Source organism: Crotalus tigris, unplaced genomic scaffold (genome assembly GCF_016545835.1).
Source record: "Crotalus tigris isolate CLP2741 ecotype Arizona unplaced genomic scaffold, ASM1654583v1 scf7180000018103.2265978, whole genome shotgun sequence".
Classification (NCBI taxonomy): domain Eukaryota; kingdom Metazoa; phylum Chordata; class Lepidosauria; order Squamata; family Viperidae; genus Crotalus; species Crotalus tigris.
The window spans coordinates 187,927-207,321 of NW_024096824.1; the positions used below are offsets into that span (position 1 = coordinate 187,927).

General features: G+C 42.5%; 1 protein-coding gene across 1 annotated transcript; it reads left to right on the plus strand.

Annotated features, from left to right (window-relative positions):
- Positions 1 to 2,776: 2,776 nt before the first annotated feature.
- Positions 2,777 to 19,366, plus strand: DNAJC21 (DnaJ heat shock protein family (Hsp40) member C21). Its single transcript, XM_039347867.1, has 12 exons — positions 2,777 to 2,992; positions 6,094 to 6,187; positions 6,788 to 6,911; positions 8,440 to 8,562; positions 10,113 to 10,417; positions 12,618 to 12,772; positions 13,567 to 13,657; positions 13,869 to 14,024; positions 14,894 to 14,933; positions 15,629 to 15,810; positions 16,394 to 16,472; positions 18,897 to 19,366. Exons 1-12 carry the CDS (start codon positions 2,896 to 2,898, stop codon positions 19,059 to 19,061), a joined length of 1,611 nt encoding a protein of 536 aa, XP_039203801.1. The 5' UTR covers positions 2,777 to 2,895; the 3' UTR covers positions 19,062 to 19,366.
- The last annotated feature ends 29 nt before the right edge of the window (positions 19,367 to 19,395 follow it).

The following is a 19,395-nucleotide window of genomic DNA, read 5'->3' on the forward strand; positions in this document are numbered from 1 at the left end:
AAGAATTACAGGCTAAGTTTATACAGTAGGGGCAGTTGGCTTGCTTTAGAAGTTATGAATAGGCACTTTGAAATACACAGGAACACAGCACTTCAAAGCAGTTCTATTTTTTTCTGCGTGAGTCTGAAAAAATGCAACTGTTTGAGAATTTAAAAATATAAAAATCTGCTTTAAAGTAGTGTGTTCCTTTGCATTTCAGATACCCTTTTCAAATAATTTTGAGCTATGCACAATCCTGCAATACTTTACTACTTTGAAACAATCTATGCATGTTTGTGCAAATTTATCCTGTAAGGTTAAAAACAGTAACAGTAATAATATAACAGAGCTGCAGGAGACTTTGGAGATCATCTAGTCCAACCCCCTGCTCAGGCAGGAGACCTTATACCATTCCAGACAAATGGATGCCCAATCTCTTAGATCCGTGGTGGCGAACCTATGGCACGCGTGCCACAGGTGGCACGCAGAGCCTTTTCTGGGGGCACGCGCGCCGTCGCCCCAGTCCTAGGCCTTCAGCTAGGTTTTATAAAACCTATTCGCTTTAGGCCTCTGTCGCCATGTGCAAAAAAAAAAAAAAAAGTTCAATCAACCAATCAATTTCAACTTCTCGCAGGAAAAAAAAGATCTCGCAAAGCTGGAATTGATTGATTGAACTTTTTATTCCCACTTTTTAGTTACCACTGCAGCCATGCCCACCCAATGGGCCACACCACCCAATGGGCCATGCCCACCTGGCACCCAACGATACATAAGTGGGTTTTGGATTGCAGTTTGGGCACTCGGTCTCTAAAACGTTCACCATCACTGTCTTAGATGGAGCAACCACAACTTTTGGAGGCAAGCTGTTCCATTGATTAATTGTAAAAGTGGATGTGAAGTGACGTGAATCTGTAGTTTTTAAAATCTGTTTATTTGTTGATTCAATAGCTACTGCCAAGCAGTTTAGCTTCAAGGATGCTAATTTCTGGTGTTAACAACAGTTTTTTCATCATTAGCATTTTTGCTAATTTAGCATAGAATTTTTGAAATTTTAAATTGGTCTAGATTTTTCTTAAGTGTCAAAGCACAAAGAATGGTTCAGTAACTTCCAGGTTGCAAATAATAACACTTTTAATTCCTGTTAAGAGTTTTATTATTCATCAGTCAACTGAATAGTTACAAAATAGCACTAATACATAACAACAATAATAGTTGGAAAAGATCTTTGAGGTATTCTAGTCATACCTGCTTAGACAAGAAACCCTGTACCAGCGGTCCCTAACCCCCCGTCCATGAACCAGTACTGAGCTGCGGCATGCCAGCAACCGGTCCGCACAAACAAGCAAAGCCCCATCTGCGAGATGCAGGCAGCACACAAAACCACGCCCCCTCCGGTCACGGAAAAACCTCTCTCCACGGAACCGGTCCCTGGTGCCCAAAAGGTTGGGAACCTCTGCCCTATACCATTTCAGACAAATGGTTGTCCAGTTTTCTTAAAAACTTCCAGTGTTGGAGCATTCACAACTTCTGGAGGCAGGTTGTTCCACTGATTAATTATTCTGTCAGGAAATTTCTCCTTAGTTGCTTCTCTCTTTGATTAGTTTCCATCCATTGCTTCTTGTCCTGCCTCTAGATATTTTGGAAAATAGCTTGACTCCCTCTTCTTTGTGGCAACCCGAGATATTGGAACACTGCTGTCATGTCACCCCTCGTCCTTCTCTTCATTAAATTAGACATACCCAATTCCAGCAACCATTCCTTATGTATATATGTGTCCTATTAAGCCAGTGTTTCTCAACCTTGACAATTTTAAGGCATGTGGACTTCCAACTCCCAGAATTCCACAGCCAGCATTGCTGGCTGTGGAATTCTGGGAGTTGAAGTCTACATGCCTTAAAATTGTCAAGGTTGAAAAACACTGTATTAAGCGGAAATAGGTGTGCATAATGTTCAATATTGCCCTTCTACCAAAAAGCATTGTAAGGCAGGTGATATAATTGCCAATTCAATTTCTAACAGTCAAATATTTAGACTAGTCAGAAAAACAATTAATGGTTCAATTTCTGTACAAGGTGTTCAGCTCCAATATCCAGAATCCAAGAACAGATTTTTTGGGGGGGGGGGAAAGCGGGCAGATGTTAGCTTTTCATTTTTTTTATGTTTTTGTCACTTGCTACCACATACATAACAATTACAGCTGCTTTCAGTGAAGTAATCAGTTTCAGTTAAGTGAATCTGGCTTCCCCATTCACTTTGCTTGTCAGAGGGTGGCACAACGGGGTCATATGACCCCAGGACATTGCAGTTGTCATAAACATGAATGCGTTGCCAAGCATCCACATTTTGATCACGTGACCATGGGGCTGCTGCAATGGTAAGGGTGAAAAACGGTCATCGGTCACTTTTTTCGGTGCCACTGTAGCTTTGGAACGGTCACTAAATGAACTGCTGTAAGTCGAGGACTACCTGTAGTCACAGATCTGCATTGCAATTCCGATCTGAGGAAAAGCAGGCAGGACCACCCTTGTTCTGACCAAGGCGGAGGCGGCTTCGACTCAACCGGCTCCAAACGCCGCCCCCCCCGGCAAGCGACCTTAGAAGGTTCGGTCTCCCAGCGTTCCACGACATCAAAACCAGTTCGGCGGTCTCGGAACGTTCACGGCCCGATATTCCAAGCCATTTAAACCTCCGCGCTCAGCCGCTGCTCCTCCTGCTGCTGCCTTCCCTCTTTTCCAGAAGCCCTTCCCGCGCCTTCCGTCAGTTCCGCCTCCCAGCGAGCCCGGAGCTCGGCCTCCAACTCTGCCTCTTCCGGTCTTCTTCCTTTCCTCGCCGGCTCTCGTCACTGCGGTCCTCACGTGCAGGTGCCGGTCGGGGCAGGCGCTCGGCCGCTGGGCTGAGTCCCTCGGACCGTCGAGCATGAAGTGTCACTACGAAGTGCTGGGTGTGAAACGCGACGCGTCCGATGAAGACCTCAAGCGAGCCTACCGGAAGCTGGCCCTCCGTTGGCATCCAGGTATTAACCCGGCCTGAGCCCGACCTGTCGGGAAAGCGTTTTTTTTCCCACGCCGCCGAGGCCTCTCCTGACCTGACCTCACTCCAGAAGGGTGGAGTCAAACCATGGGCACCAGCTGGATGTTGGGCAGGATAGGGAATGTAATCCAGCAGGGTGCAGCTGTGATCCAGGTGTTGGAGTGGGGGGTAGTTCAAGCCACCGTCAGCCATGGAAACCCTGGCCAGTCACTCTCTTCCTTAGCCCAATCTACCGTACAAAGTGGCCGTGGTGGTATGGAAAAATAAAAGAGGCTCCTGAACAAAAGTAATAACAGTAATAAGTTAAATTGGTAATGACTCTGGGTGACTCACAACAAGATATTTAGGCTATGAAGATAGCAATTACTGTACAGGTCAACAATTGAGCCCAAAATTTATGTTGTTAAACGAGAAATTTGTTAAGTGAGTTTTGCCCCATTTAGGACTTTTCTTGCCACATTTGCTAACTGAATCACTGCAATTGTTAAATTGGTAACACGGTTGTTAAGTGAATCTTGTTTCCCCGTTGACTATAGGGATGCTGCAATGGTCATAAGTGTGAAAAACAGTCATAAGTCACTTTTCAGTGTTGTAACTTTGGTCACTAAATGAACTGTTGTAAGTTGAGGACTACGTATAGATATTTGGGGGACACAAACCTGGAAAAAGTTACTTAATCATCAGAGAAAGAGAACATCCTAGAGCAGGGGTCTTCAAACTTGGCCCTTTTATGACTTGTGGACTTCAACTCCCAGAATTTCTCAGCCAGCATGCCTGGCTGAGGAATTCTGGGAGTTGAAGTCCACAAGTCATAAAAGGGCCAAGTTTGAAGACCCCTGTCCTAGAGACTGAAATCTTTTCATTTCCCCTCCTTACCTGTGAATTAGTGCCTCTGAAAACAATTGTTTGTTTCCCTGATTTGTTTAACAGCCAGCCGTTGGTTGCAGAGATTCTCAATCATCTAGGTCAGGGCTGTTCCAAAGGTGCTTTTCTTTCTTTCTTTTTTTTTTTTCAAAAGGCGACTGGACTTTCTTGCTTTTTTTTTCCTTTGAAAACATTTGCTTCTCATCTAACAAACTGTAATGCCTTGGTGCTCAGGGTTCAGAGACAATAGTTTATACTATGTATTAGTTGCTAGCCATATATCCTGCCTGGTGCCAGTCCAGCACTTTAACCACTTACTACCTCTCACTGTGCTAAGCTTTTGAAATGAAATTTGGTATATTATTTCAGTTTTTCTATTATATTTTCAAGGCAACAAGGCAGCTCAATCAAATTTGATTCCTGATGTTCATATGGAGCCATCCTTACGCCATGGAATGGAAGTAGCTTCCTATTATGTGGGGTTTTTTTTGCTTCCCAATTTAGCCCATGAATAAATAAATAAACAAATAATAAATCTGGGATTTATTACTATATTAGTCTACAGAAGATGATGTTTATTCATCTCTAAGCAAATCCAAATTCTGTTGGATGTAAGCTAGTAACTCAACAGCCTGATTTTTTTGTACTGGTGCTCTTATTAATTAAATCCCAGCAGGATGTCCACACATACTTTGGTAATGAATTGTTTTCATGAGCTCATAATAGGTCAGTCTGGCAACAAGGCTTTGTTAAGATGCTTATTAAATATCATTTCAATTTAATACCCACCTGACAATAGAATCCTATATATGATTATTTCAAAAATAAATCCTGCTGACCCAGATAATCTTAGAATTGCAGCCTAAAGTTAATGAAAATAAGGTTTGTAATAGCAGTTCAATTGCAGGCCTTTCCCTGCAACTCTTTATTGAAATATAAAGTAATTGTATCATGCCTTAATGCCACATAACCATTCATGGTCTTTTGTGTACAGCATGCATTAATCCTGAATGCATTGATTTTTAAATATTCAAATAGCAATCAGGCTTAGACAATTGCCCTATTGCCCCTTTTCGTGTGCAGTTGAATATATTTCAACAAATGAATGGCAAACCAATTAACTAATTTTTAGGGATGCAAGTGCATTAGGCTCCATCTTAATAATACAATAGATTTGAACATTTTTATCCAATCATTCATTCATTTACTTATTTATCTGAGTATCCCTTTAAACCGTTGAAATTAATTGGTGGCTCATGTATGAAAAAAGATCATGGTAATCTCTATATACCAGTGATGGCAAACCTTTTAAAGACTGAGTGCCCAAACTGCAACCCAAAACCCACTTATGTATCGTCGGGGCCGGGTGGGTGTGGCCCATTTGGTGGGTGTGGCCTATTTGGTGGGCGTGGCTGCGATGGTAACGGCAGACTGGGTGGGACTAAAAAGTTCAATCAATCAATTCCAACTTTGTGAGATCTTTTTTTTCCCGCGAGAAGTTGAAATTGATTGATTGAACATTTTTTTTTTTTTGCACACAGTGGTGGAGGCCTAAAGCAAAAAGGTTTTAGAAAACCCAGCTGAAGGCCTAGGACTGGAGCGATGATGTGTGTGCCCACAGAGAGGGCTCTGCGTGCCACCTGTGGCACATGTGCCATAGGTTCGCCACCACAGCTATATACCAATGACAAACTCATTCACTGCATTTGTAGCCTTATGTTTGCCAAAATATGAATTAAGATCCAAAACTTTCCTGAAGGAAAAAAAGAACAGTCCAGTGAAAACAGAGCTTGCCCAGTAAGCAGGGAATACTGGTTGATTTATTTAGAAAGACAAACCTTAGCAGGAGAAGAAGTGGAATATCCTGAAAAGAGCATGGCTGGCTAAACTCCCGATCAACAGATGATACTGGAACATATTGTTGCAGATATTATAGTTATTGTTTCATTCTGATGTTAAGCATTCTTTTTTGGAACTGGATTCTGTTGGAATTAATAAAGTTTATTTCCAAATAAATATGATAGGAGCCCTCAAATGTGTTATTCAACTGAAGTCTAATGGAATGTGCTAGAACCACCATGGGAAATATGAGCCAGGAATTGTGTTTTCCTGTTGGCTTCTTAATATCTGATAATCATAAATGGATTTCACAAGACTCGTAGTGGTGGGGTTGTTTCTGTTTTGGGATGAAGATTAGATTCTGCTTCATTGGCATTGCAGATAAAAATCTAGACAACGCCGAGGAAGCAGCAGAACAGTTCAAGCTGATTCAGGCTGCATATGATGTGCTGAGTGATGCACAGGAGAGAGTGTGGTAAGTTTGCCTTTTGGACAAAAGCTTGAAAATTCTTATGGTGGTATATTGGCTTAACCAAATATTTTTTGCCATAATTTTTAGTTAAGGTTTGTCATAAAATAAAATGTAGGAAAAATTTAAAAACCAGCCTAAAAGAAAAAGTGCAAAGAGAAAAAAAGTAGTGACTCTGACTTTTTTCAGTGCATTAAAATAGATAAATACAACCTTTGCTTTATGTTTCACAATATTTCAGGCTATTTCTATAGTAATAAAATCATTCTCGTCGGCAAAATCTAAAATCAAAGTTTCATTTTTTTCAGTTCCGAACAAAACATCTGGAAGCAGTTTCCAAGTAGAAACAAAACTAGACATGTTCTTCTCTTTAATTAAAAGGGTTTAGGCAGAGCTGCAGACCCCAAGCTGGCTGGGGTATTCTGGGAGTTAAAATCCTCCCATCTTAACATGGCTAAGGTTGGGAAACCGTGTTACAGCAAGACCTGAAAACAGCTGTGATTCAGGAAACGAATTTGGTCTTCCTGCTAATAGATACCATTCCTTGTTTATTCTGCGGTAGAAAGTTTCATGGCCTCTAATTTAATTTGTGCTTTTTCTTTGTAGGTACGACAATCACAGGGAAGCTCTCTTGAAAGGAGGCATCGATGGAAGCTATCAAGACGATAGTCTGGATTTGCTCCAATACTTCACCGTTACGTGCTATTCTGGCTATGACGATGATAAAAAGGTCAGGCTTGAGCACTCGCTCGGGCGAGTAACATTTACCGTGTTACTCTTGCTACGGCTGGTGAGCCAACAGGTTCCAGACTGAGGCTACTGGTGCTCCACCCCACAGCTGCCCTCCTCAGCCACTGAGCTGCACTTCAGTCTCAACCTGAGGGGAATCTGTGTGGGATTGGCAAACAGCTGCCCAACTCCCTGCTATTACTGTGTGTCATTGAAATGCAAGCCTCAGAAAACAACCTACAGCCTATGAATTGTGAGTTTGAAACCCCTGAGGGGCATCATATACATGAAAATGCTCTACTTGTGATCAGTCACTTAGTGATCATTTGACGTTATGACGTGCCCCCCTAAAAGGGCACCTATGACCTAGTTCTGCAGTTCCAACAGCTACACCCCCCACCCCACCCCTCAGGTCACAGGACTGTATTTCAGGCACCCGGCAATTGGCCCACATTTGCAGTGGTCACATGATTGCAATTTACTGAGGTATTTACTTCCAGTTTTCTGCAAAAAAAAGACCCCATAGCAAACAATTGGTTCGCTTAACGATTGCAGTGTTTCCTAAATGGCCATGAGTTCATGTAATAGTCATGGTAATTCGCTTAACAACCACTGCAAAAATCGTGTCAGAAAATCGTCTCAGTCAGGTGATGAACCCACTTTACAACTGTTATGACTTAATTGTAATGGGCAGACTCCATTACAGTCATGAATCCAGGATTACCTGTACATAATATAAAATCCTACTTCTGCTTTATAATGCCTTGGTAAGGCCACACTTGGAATACTGCATCCAGTTTTTGTTGCCACAATATAAAACATGTTGAGACTCTAGAAAGAGTGCAGAGAAGAGCAACAATGATGATCAGGGGACTGGAGGCTAAAACCTACAAGGAATGGTTGCTGGAATTGGGTATGTCTAGTTTAATGAAGAGAAGGACGAGGGGGGACACGATAGCAGTGTTCCAATTTCTCAGGGGCTGCCACAAAGAAGAGGGGGTCCAGCTATTCTCCAAAGCCCCTGAAGGCAAGACAAGAAGCAATGGATGAAAACTAACCAAGGAGAGAAGCAACCTAGAACTAAGACAATCAGTGGAACACCTTGCCTCCAGAAGTTGTGGGTGCTGCAACACTGGAGGATTTTTAAGGACAACCATTTGTCTGAAATAGTATAGGATTTCCTGCCAGAGCAGAGGCTTGGACCATATGACATCCAACTCTGTTATTCTGTTGATTCAGCTAGAGAGAAGCCACTTATTTCTGTAAGGAGATACAACAATTTTATGTGATTACAAATGTGAGGAGATGAAACTTTTAAGTCTACCAGATCTGTTTTCAAACATAAATGCCTGTCTGATTCACCTCAAAGCAACATTGGCTCTCAGACAAAAATCTGGCTGGAGATCTCACTTTCAAGAGCTTATAAAACTGAGCAATTATTCCAGATGTCATTATGCTGATGTCTTTCATTGTCCTTTACAATTAACAAGGCTAGTTTTCTCTCTCAGTGATCATATTGTTTGTTTCAGGGGTTCTATGCAGTGTATCGGCACATCTTCGAAATGATTGCCAAGGAAGAAGAGGAATCCATAGTAGAAGATGACTTTGAAGGGTTTCCAAGCTTCGGAGATTCCCAGAGTGACTATGATACGGTAACAACTCTGAAATTCATAGTTGGACAGTTGCCTTGTTAAGAGTCAGCTCAGATGGCACTGAATAATCTGTAAGCTTTTGAGGTCATCAGAAGTTTCCCTGAACTAAAGAAAAAGCAAGAATTTCATTATAGTGGGGGAGAAATCAGCATTTTAGGCCTGAGACCGAAGTTGTAAATTCTTTCCATTTGCATCTTTTCTTGCTGAGTGCTGCACTTTCAGATTGTACCTGTTATTCCACAAATCCTCTGTTTCTAAACATAGGGAGAATTGAGGCTGTTCTCACATAACTCTTATTTGTACTGGAACATAGAAGTTCCTCTGTAAAAGAAATATTTAAAAAAAGCAAAATAAAAGATACAATTTTGAAGAATTGAGGGCCGATGAACTTTCCCATGATAGAATTTTTGTCTTAGCTGTGTTTGTAAGGAGCCATTGTGGTGCAATGGTTAGAATGCAGTATTGCAGGTAAACTTTTCCACAGCCTGGTGTTCGATCCTCACCAGCTCAAGGTTGTCTCAGCCTTCCATCCTTCTGAGGTCAGTAAAATGAGGACCCAGATTGTTGGGGGCAATATCCTGACTCTGTAAACCGCTTAGGGCTGTAAAGCTCTATGAAATGGTACATAAGTCTAAATGCTATTGCTATTGTAAAAAATATTGCTTGTATACCAGTCACACGTATTTTTTCCTTTGTACATGGAAAAACTGTTTCCTGTAGTAAGCTCATATAAAGGAAATAAAACAGTACAAGTTATTGAACGGTCTAGATTAATTCTTTACATATATAGAAGCCCTGAAAAGTTCAGGAGGTTTTTTTCCCAAGACCAGGGACCACTTTCTGAATTTCAGTTCAGCTGAAAAAAAAAAACCTATTGAGTCTTGCTTCCTGTTCAGTGCATGAATCCAAATCCAAAGGAATGTAAAGCTTCTCCGATAAGACCCTGTGTGAACATGTCGCTGGAAGAATACAGGTTGTCCTCAACTTTATGACCATTCGTTTAACAACAGACTTTGAGAAAAAAATGACTTACCTCAAAGTTATGACCATCATACCACCTTTTGTGGTCACATGATTGCAGTTTGGCTGCTTGGCAGCTGGCTCATATTTGCTACGCATTAAAGCAGCTGCATCTTTTTCATGCTCATGAGGAAGCCTTAAAAAGATGTAGTTCTTTTAATGAGCAGAGAAATGATGCAGCTCCAGAAAAATTTTTCTGAATCCTTTTCAAAGTGCAGGCATCCTGAGTAAAAATGCAAAAAATAAATCATTACCACCACCACCATCATCATCATCATCATTTTTATATAGCATGGCACCCCAGTTTGGCTGCTGCATCTACTTTTCAAAAATTTAAGTCAATACAGAAAAAAAAATATCCATTATGTTTGACCTCTACCCATAAATAGTTTATCAGCCACCATGTGCTGTAAGTTAAATATGTAGACTCAGTTTTAATAAATAACCTTAACAAAATCACTGCCTTGTGGTGGGGCTCTTCAAACTACTTGTCAATGTAAATGTCTCTTTCTCCTTTTCTTTCCGTTTAGGTAGTCCATGGTTTTTATGGGTACTGGCAGAGTTTTTGTACACAGAAGAATTTTGCATGGAAGGAAGAGTATGACACTCGGCAGGCGTCCAACCGCTGGGAAAAGCGGGCCATGGAAAAGGAGAACAAGAAGACCCGAGACAAAGCAAGGAAGGAGCGGAACGAACTGGTCCGTGAACTGGTGGCCTTTGTGCGGAAAAGAGACAAGCGAGTGCAGGCCCATCGGAAGCTCTTAGAAGAGCAGAATGCAGAGAAAGCTAAGAAGTCAGAAGAGCTCCGGAGGCAACAGAAACTGAAACAGGCCAAGTATGATGATCTAGACCACTGTTTCTCAGCCTTGGTAGATTTCCAGAATCTCCAAAATTCCCCAGGCAGCATGCTGCATGAACACTATCTCTTTATATGGCATTTACAGTCGTAGAAAAACAGGGTCTAATGCAGTGGTTCTCAACCTTTTTAATGCCGTGACCCCCCAACCGGTCGTAAGTCAAGGACAACTCAACCGGTTGTAAGTCGAGGACTACTCAACTGGTGCAGCACCATTTGCAGAATGGGACTTTTGGTGGGCTCAGCAGGGCAGAGACAGCCTGGACAATTCCTATTGGCTTTTGAAAGCCAATAGAATTAGACTCTATTCAAGAGAGTCTATTGTATTGGCTTTCAAAAGCCAATAGAATAAAAGGGAGTAGCACAGCTAAGGAAAAGGGGAAAAAATGGCGGATTGCGTTGTTTGGCGACCCCCGTGAAATGGTCGTTCGACCCCAAATGGGGTCCCGACCCACAGGTTGAGAACCACTGGTCTAATGTAAAGGTGTAGGTCTATACATAAGTTGTATATAGTATGTTTTTAGGCAGTGGGCATGCTAGCTGGGGAATTCTTCTCTAGTTGATGCTTCTATCAGGCCCCAGTTCAAAGACCACATGGTGAAATCCAATCAAGTCCACTTCCTTATTGCTTACATCTAATAGACAGAATCTTGCCAGACTAAAGTTACAACCTTCTAACCTAATGGCTATATCCTGAGAGATTCTAGGGCAGTGGTTCTCAACCTTTTTAATACTGCCAACCCCAACCGGTCGTAAGTTGAGGACTACTCAACCGGTCGTAAGTCGAGGACTACTCAATTGGTGCAGCACCGTTTGCAGAATGGGACTTTTGGCGGGCTCAGCAGGGCAGAGACAGCCTGGACAATTCCTATTGGCTTTTGAAAGCCAATAGAATTAGACTCTATTCAAGAGAATCTATTGTATTGGTTTTCAGAAGCCAATAGAACAAAAGGGAGTAGCACAGCTAAGGAAAAGGGGGGGGAAATGGTGGACTGCGTTGTTTGGCGACCCCCGGGAAATGGTCATTCGACCCCAAACGGGGTCCCGACCCACAGGTTGAGAACCACTGTTCTAGGGTGTGGTTATCCTGAAGCTCATTTTCTCTCCCCCATCCAGTTTGGAACTGCACAATTTCTTGTTTTGGGCTTCTCTGGAATGTGCTGCCCCCTCCCTGGGAAACCACAGAGCTTCTGCCAAGATTACCCCCTACTCCTTCTCCACCTGCCCATTACATCACAGTTTCTATTCATGAGGGTTCATAAATGTTCTTCCTGCAGTGGTGTAGAAGAAGTTGATGTTCTAAGTTTCTGCCTGCCTTCAGGGCTGTTGCAGTACAGCTTCTAAAGCGCATCCTAACAGGTTAAGCTTATAAATGTGTGGACTAAGTTCTTGAAAAGACTGGGTAACCAAGAAAAAACATGATAAGAACTCTTGGGGCTCTCTCAGCTTTGTTATTTTCGTGCAAACATTTCATTATCCAAACTAGGTAACATCATCAGCACACTGATTCTTCCTTATTGATAAGAACTCTGTATATTTAGATACACCTTGCAGTAGTTAAGAATGAAGAGTGAAATATTGAGATTGATTATAAGAGCTGCTGTGCTGACAAAAGGCTTATCTGGCTTTGAGTTGTGCACAACACAACTGTGTCTTTGTTTCATAACACCTGGTCAACATGAAGCTGTCTGCACTAAAGAAGCTGTCTTGATCCAACTTGTGTAGGACAATAAATATGTCAACAATGTAAGCTCACTCTTCAGTGTGGCGGTTGCCAATGCTTTTGTAAATCCTATGATTTTTACCCTGCATAGACAGTAAATCATGAAGGGCTTTATTTGTTTGGGATTGATGTTGTAAGCTTCACCAGGTGGCAGCATCTGGCCAACCATGTCTAGGTACCAGATAGAAAAGGAGACACATGAAAAGCTCAGGACTGTAGATTAGTCAGAAAGCCTGAAAAAAGGCTTTGACATACCATTTTGGTTTTTGTTGGTGAGGAAATTAGATGTCCATCACTACTAAATCACCAGTAGTTGAACTTGACTCTCCACTTGACCTCTTCTTTAGCACATGGACCAATTTCTTTTCTTTCATTAACCATGTTTATTGTTCAGGGTATTACACAAAGCCAGTCTGTGAAAATCTCCACCTTTTGCCTTTCCTCTTCCTTTCAAAGGCTGGCGGAGCAGTACAAGGAGCAGAGCTGGATTACCATGTCTGACCTAGAGCGAGAACTACAACAGATGGAAGCTCAATATGAAAAGGAATTTGGAGATGGGTCTGGCGAGGAAGAAGAGGAAAAGGAAGAGAGGAAAGAGAACCAAGAAGAGGGTGAGGACCAATTGGTGCACAGTTAGTTGCGCCTTAAGAGCAAGTGCAAATTGCTTTGCTGGGAATAGCTTGCTAGGTAGCCTAATTTCCTTTATTGATTTCCAGAATAAGGACTTACAACTATTAAGTAAACATTAACACAAGTTGGGGGTGTTCGTGCTCATTGTTGCAATTTGGCAGCTATTCCTCCCTTTTACCAAGAGTTTGATTTTTCCAATCACTATTCTGTGATCCCTGGACAAGATCAGTCCTGAGTGGTACAGTTTTCTCCATGTGATTCCTGGAGATTTTACTCGTGGCAGTTATTGACGGTCCCTTCAACTTTGCTGATTCCTTCCTCGCCTGCATAGCTGTATCATTTTGGTTACTTAAGCACTTAAACTCATAGGTAGGATATTGACAATAGAAGAAAAGATAAGTCAGATCATCAGGTATCTTACACAGAAATATATGTATATGTATTGAGTTTTTGATGATGCACCCGGTCGGCCCAAATATGGGAAGAAAAAGATTTCTTTTTCCCATATTTGGGCCAACTGGGTGCATCATAAAAAACACTCAATACGTATCTTCTCCCTTGGTCTCTTCCCTCCCTGACACAGCTGACAAAGTGAGAAAGAGCCTATGGTTTACAGGTCAACACAGCTGCCTAACATGCAAGCAGCCCAGGTTCGAATCTCAGAAGGGTGTAGCTGGCTGATGATAGCTAAGGAGCTTGAAATAGCTATACCAGCTTCCCTTTAACTCTTCATTAGCAATCCAAATTTAACACAAATATATGTATGTATTTTCAGACAAATTAAGTGAAGAACACGATGCTGCTAACCTTTTTGATGATGACCTCTATTGTCCTGCTTGTGACAAATCCTTTAAGACAGAGAAAGCGTAAGTTTTTCTTTATATGAAAACTAAAATGGATCAGGACATACTTCATCTGCCATCTTACCCCTGATTTGCTCAAAAGCTGCGTTCGTTCCCTGCAGGCTTCCCTTCCCAGGCAAAGCTCTGCCCAGTTTCCTTTAACAAAAGGCAGCCACTCTTTCTTAGACTCAAATCTTGTTCTTCTCAGTAACATCCATCTCATCACTCTCTTCAGGATGAAGAACCACGAGAAGTCCAAGAAGCACCGGGAGATAGTGGCTTTGCTCCGACAGCAGTTGGAAGAAGAGGAAGAAGCATTTTCTGTCTCCACAGTGGATGAGAATGGGTGGAACAGCGAAGAGGAGGCAGAAGAACCAGTGCCCAAACAAAAGTACTTATGAAAATATATAGAAGTTCAGACTACCAAAGGCCATACGTTATTTCTGGTCTCCAAAGCTTCATGAGGCAGCTGGCCAGGTGCCCTATTTTAGGATGTGCCATTCCATGCTCCTTTTCCCCATCCCTTGAGGGTCAACCAACAAACAATTCAATTGAGCTGTTTTATGTTTATTCCTCTCTCAGCTTTTTCCCCTTAATCTTCATGGTATAACTGAGTTTGTTTATCTTTCCTTTCTGTGCCCGGGTACATGGTTCCCCCTGCCGTGGTAAGAAATCAAGAGAGAATTGGGCTACCTTCAGCAGGAATGCTCAGAAATGTGTTGCTTAGAAATAATCTGTTAGATAAATAGATGATAGATAGATGATAGATGGACGAGAGGGAGGGAGGGAGGGAGGGAGGGAGGGAGGGAGAGAGAGAGAGAGAGAGAGAGAATGAGAATTCGGGAGGTCTTTATTCAATTGTGTAATTTCCATTGGTGGATCTTCTCTGTGAATCGCCCTTCTACCTTACAAGACTATTGCATGATAAAAAGGGTTCAAAGCACTCTGAAAAAAAAAAAAAAGAAATAATCTGTCAGCTGCTACTTGGTGGGCATGGCTAAAGCAAGCAGTTGTTCAGGATAAATTCCACACTTTTCCTGGATATAGAAGGGGTTTCAAATTGCACCCGAGATTTCTTTAAGGCAGTGTTTCTCAACCATGGCAGCTTTAAGATGGGTGGAATTCTGGGAGTTGAAGTTCACTTATCTTAAAGCTGCCAAGGTTGGGAAACACAGTTCTGGGGCTTCAGAAGGGATTCACAAGCAAAGGTTGTTGAACTAGGTTGTTTTGACATTACACTTTTGTTTCTATCCTTAACAGGTTGTCAAAGAAACAGCGAAGAAAGCAAAGAACAGCAGGCGTAAGTTGCTTTTTTGTTTGTTTTAAAGTGAATTTCCCTTTGCATGCTTTCATGTTGTGATCTGTTTGAACATAGCATTGATTGCTGGCAATGCCCTGCTGAATAAACTTGCTGAAATATTTTTGCATTTTATGAGGAGAACTAGCTAACCTTTCAGAGCTAGTTGCAGCTTGGCCTCTCCGACATAGCCTCATTTTGAGGAAATGGAGATGGCAGCCTTCCCTTTGTAGAGGACCCCACCACTAGACCATTTTCTGCCAAGTATAACATGGCTTACAGGAGGAGGTTGCTGGATACCCAAGTTCAGAAGATGAAAAAGTTTTCAGGCTTCTTCAGAAAGTCTGTGCATGTAAAACTTTTGTCCTCAGCCTTCTATTTACCTCCATGATTTCTGTGCTGGAGCTGAAGGCTTCCTTGAATGGGAACAGATTTAGTAGTGCCCTATGTTGAAAATATGTAAAGCCTTCCCCAAGTGGTAGATGTTCCAGGTGATGGCTATTTTGTAGCACCTGGGAGGCACCAGGCTGGAGAACATTGGTTTGCATGTTTGTGTTCAGATGTGATGTTCTAGCATACCAAGGCATGGTTTTCTTCATCTTGCAAACAGACTTTGCAGATCTCTTGTGATCATGATGAATGTATCTAGGCCGTTATCTCCCATTATTCCTCTGAGGGCTCTCTTATTCTTCCAACAGACCCCGGAGGATCCTTCCAATGACAGTATCCCTGAGCAGCAAGTTGAAGAGGCAAGTCCTGTTTGCAGCAATGACCCAGAGAGGATGTCTGAAGAATCAGAAAATGTCAGCAAAAGCCATAATTCAAATGATGTTGGGGAAATTTCAGCACCTACAGCAGAATCCAAAACTGAGATGAAAAGGTAAATATGGTTCTCTGATAATAACAGAAGGGAGTTGTTGCTAATGAAATGTAAGGAGTTGGAATAGAAACCTTGTGAAAATGTTTTATATAGTCTATAGCAGGGGTCCCCAACCTGTGGGCTGTGACCCACTGCAGGGCTGTGGCCTCCTGGCTACTGGGCCACAGGACAGGCTGGCCAGTGCATGCGTGTGTGCGTGCACACACCCACTCGTGTTAGCTCTGTGGCTGTGGGGCGCGAAAATGGGATGACGTGCTGCAGGGTGTGAAAACAGGACGCTGCTGTGCCGCAGGGCATGAAAATGGGACGCTCTGCCGTGGGGCACGAAAACGTCAACACCACACTGCAGGGCATGAAAACGGGGCACCGCGCAAGAATGGGGCAGGGCTAGTGAGTATCACGTAGGCCCTAGTGTGGTCCCATTTGCATCACGTGCGTGCTTGCGGCCTTGTTAGCGCATGTGCACATGCACGCATAAAATGCTTCCCCCTCCCTTCCCCTCCGGTCCACCAACCGAGAAAGGTTGGTGACCTCTGGTCTACAGTACCTGCTCAAAGACTAAGAATTTATTTTATTATTTTAGCAATCCTAAAGGTAAAGGAAAGAAAGCAAAAGAAGCCAAGAAAACATCCCCAAAGGTTTCTTCAGAGCACCAGGTAAAGGTATGTACAAGAGATTAAGGCAGTACACTTTCACTGTGACAAAACAAATTGTCCTTGACCTACAACCACAATTTCTGTTTGTTAAGTGAGTTTTGCCTCATTTTACGACCTTTTTTGCCACAGTTGTTAAGTGAATCGTTGCAGGTATTAAATTAGTAAGCTGGTTGTGAAGTGAATCTGGCTTCCCCATGGACTTTGCTTGTCAGAAAGAAGCAAAAGGTGATCACAAGACTCTGGGACATTGCAACCGTCATAAATATGAGTCAGTTGCCAAATGGCTAAATTTTTTCACATGACCATGGGACTGCTGTAGTGGTCGTAAGTGTGAAAAATGGTCAGAAGTCACTTTTTTCAGTGCCGTTGTCACTAAATAAACTGGTAAATCAAGGACAACTCATACTGAATTTGGCATCAAGTCTTAACTCTATCTATCTAAGACTGAGGGCAATAGAAAAAGGGGACGACAGAGAATGAGGTGGCTGGATGGAATCACTTAAGCAGTAGGCATGAGCTTAAATGGGCTCCAGAAGATGGTAGAGGACAGGAAGGCCTGGAGGAACGCTGTCCATGGGGTCGGGATGGGTCGGACACGACTTCGCAACTAACAATCTAAGGCAGTGGTGGCGCACCTATGGCACGTGTGCCAGAGGCAGCACTCAGAGCCCTTTCTGTGGGCACGGATTCTGTGCCCTGGAGATGGTGAGGGACTGGTCCCCACCATCCTGGCCCTGCCCACCCAGTCTGCAATAACCACCGCGGCCACGCCCACCCAGCACTCGGTGATAAATAAGTGGGTTTGGGGTTGCAGTTTGGGCACTGGGTCTCTAAAAGGTTCGCCATCACTGATCTAAGAGAAATGTCTATCCCTTTTTTTTTGTTTATTTGTTTAATGAAAATGTTCTTCAGGTTGACTTCAATCCCCAGTGTTTTCCTGGATCCACCCATGCCATTCTATGGGAAATAACATGGAAGTCATTTAGCATTTTTTCTTTTGAAATCTGTTTCAATTTCCCATCAGGTTTACAGCCCCCTCTAGCCAGATGCTATATCAGCTTCTGAAGATTAGCCAAGTTCTGCCATCTGCTGAGGCTTTTTTCCTTAACATGTTCTCCAAACTCTAAATGTGACCACTTCAAAAGCTTATCTGATTTGTAATTCCACCTAACTCACTTATGCTCATTAAAAGAAAAAGAAAAAAAACCCCAGCTAAGCAATATCAGATATGCTTATAACGTGAATGAGAGAAAATCAAAAAATCCCACAACTATGGGTTACAGAAGGAAGTCCAAAAGGATCCTTGTATATTGCTGTCCATAAAATTACATGGACATGTCTAAATCACCAAGATTTCAGCTCCTTTTATAGATATCCCTTTGTTTTGCAGAGCTGTCTTAGCCAGCTTTCAGCCTGGGAACAGAATTGTTGATCACTCATTTAAGGACTGTAGCTTTCTAGAAAGGATGACTGGTTTTAAGTCTAAGTTTAGCAAATAACCGAGTCAATAGAGCATCAATTCTCCAGGTTTAGACAATGTAATTGAGAACCAGGTGGTAATATTCAGTGGGATGGCAGCTTCCTTTTTCTGCCTGTTTGCAAGCTTGTAGAAATATGTTTTGCTGCCAATGTAGGTCATACCAGGCCTTAGACCAGGGGTCCTCAACCTTGACAACTGAATTCTGGGAGTTGAAGTCCACAAGTCTTAAATTTGCTGTTAGGACCTACTTCAAAACCTCATCCAGAGAAAGCAGGACTCTGGGAACAGTTTCTTTCCAAAAGGAACTTTTATTAGAAGCTGATAGCAGGCATAATAGGCAGGATCTGAGGGTTTCCCGTTCAGATCAATAGGTTAAAAGAGTCCTAAGCATTACCCCATCCCAATAATTCATCTGGTCAGTTTGAATGGGCCAATTCCCAGGTGTTAAGTCCACTGTGGGAAAGGAGCTGATAACAATGTCCTTTCCCATGCTTGTGAAGAGGTTGTTGGGTCTTCGCACCTTCCCTTCCGCAACAAGAGATAAGCCAGACGGCCAGAGGCACATTCCTTTCTCACCCCAAGGTAACATCAAGGGAGAGACAGTTCAAAGAGTAAATATGTAGGAACAGCGGAAAGGATACATTATAGCAAAGCAGAAACATACCACAGAGCCTTCCCTCCTCCCCCTCAGGAGAATGGCAGAACCCTCAGAAAGAAATGAATTAGGAAAGAAATGAGATAGATTCCCCCCCCCCGAAAAGAATGGGTTCTGACAGTTGCCAAGGTTGAGGACCCCTGCCTTAGACTACTCCAATCAGGTAATTCTTTATTACATTTTTGCTGACATCAGAGAAATACTATATTAATGATAAATGTCTATGGAGATTCTCATATATATTAGCAGTAATAAAATTTGCCCGGTCTTCATTTCTTCTGCTTTTCCATGACAGCTTGAAGGCCTCCTGCAGTGTGTTACCTGCAGCTGTGAATTTCAGTCACGGAACAAATTGTTTGAACATCTGAAAGCCACGGGGCACGCCAAAGCCGTAGCCGCCTCCACTGCCAACACAGCCATCAGCAGCAGAAGCAAGAAAGAGAAGCGGAGAAACAGATAGAGTTTCTGGAAAGCATTGATAACTGTGGGGCTATTCAACTTTGTCACATCAAAAAAAGCACCTTGTTGACCCAAACAGAGAAACAGGTTTTCCCCGTGTAATTTAACTGGGATGAAGACTGCTGGGTCCTGCCATAAACAGAGCAGAAAAGCATTTACACCTGTGCAGCACTTGGTATCTATTTGTGTCTGTATTTTGTTTCATAAAATTGGGCTAAGACCCCGGATTGTTCATAGAGTCTTCCTGCTCCTTGGATTTGTAAAAAACTATATATACAGACAAAGGAAATAAATTATTTTACTGTACATTTCTGTTTATTTGTTTCATTTAGTGA

Bases quoted from the DNA above. Each gene is read 5' to 3' on its own strand.
- DNAJC21 (XM_039347867.1), top strand. From the start codon at position 2,896: ATGAAGTGTCACTACGAAGTGCTGGGTGTGAAACGCGACGCGTCCGAT. The intron at 12,773-13,566 runs GTGAGGACCAAT...ATGTATTTTCAG, and splicing joins GAAAGAGAACCAAGAAGAGG to ACAAATTAAGTGAAGAACAC. The intron at 14,934-15,628 runs GTAAGTTGCTTT...TTCTTCCAACAG, and splicing joins GAAAGCAAAGAACAGCAGGC to ACCCCGGAGGATCCTTCCAA.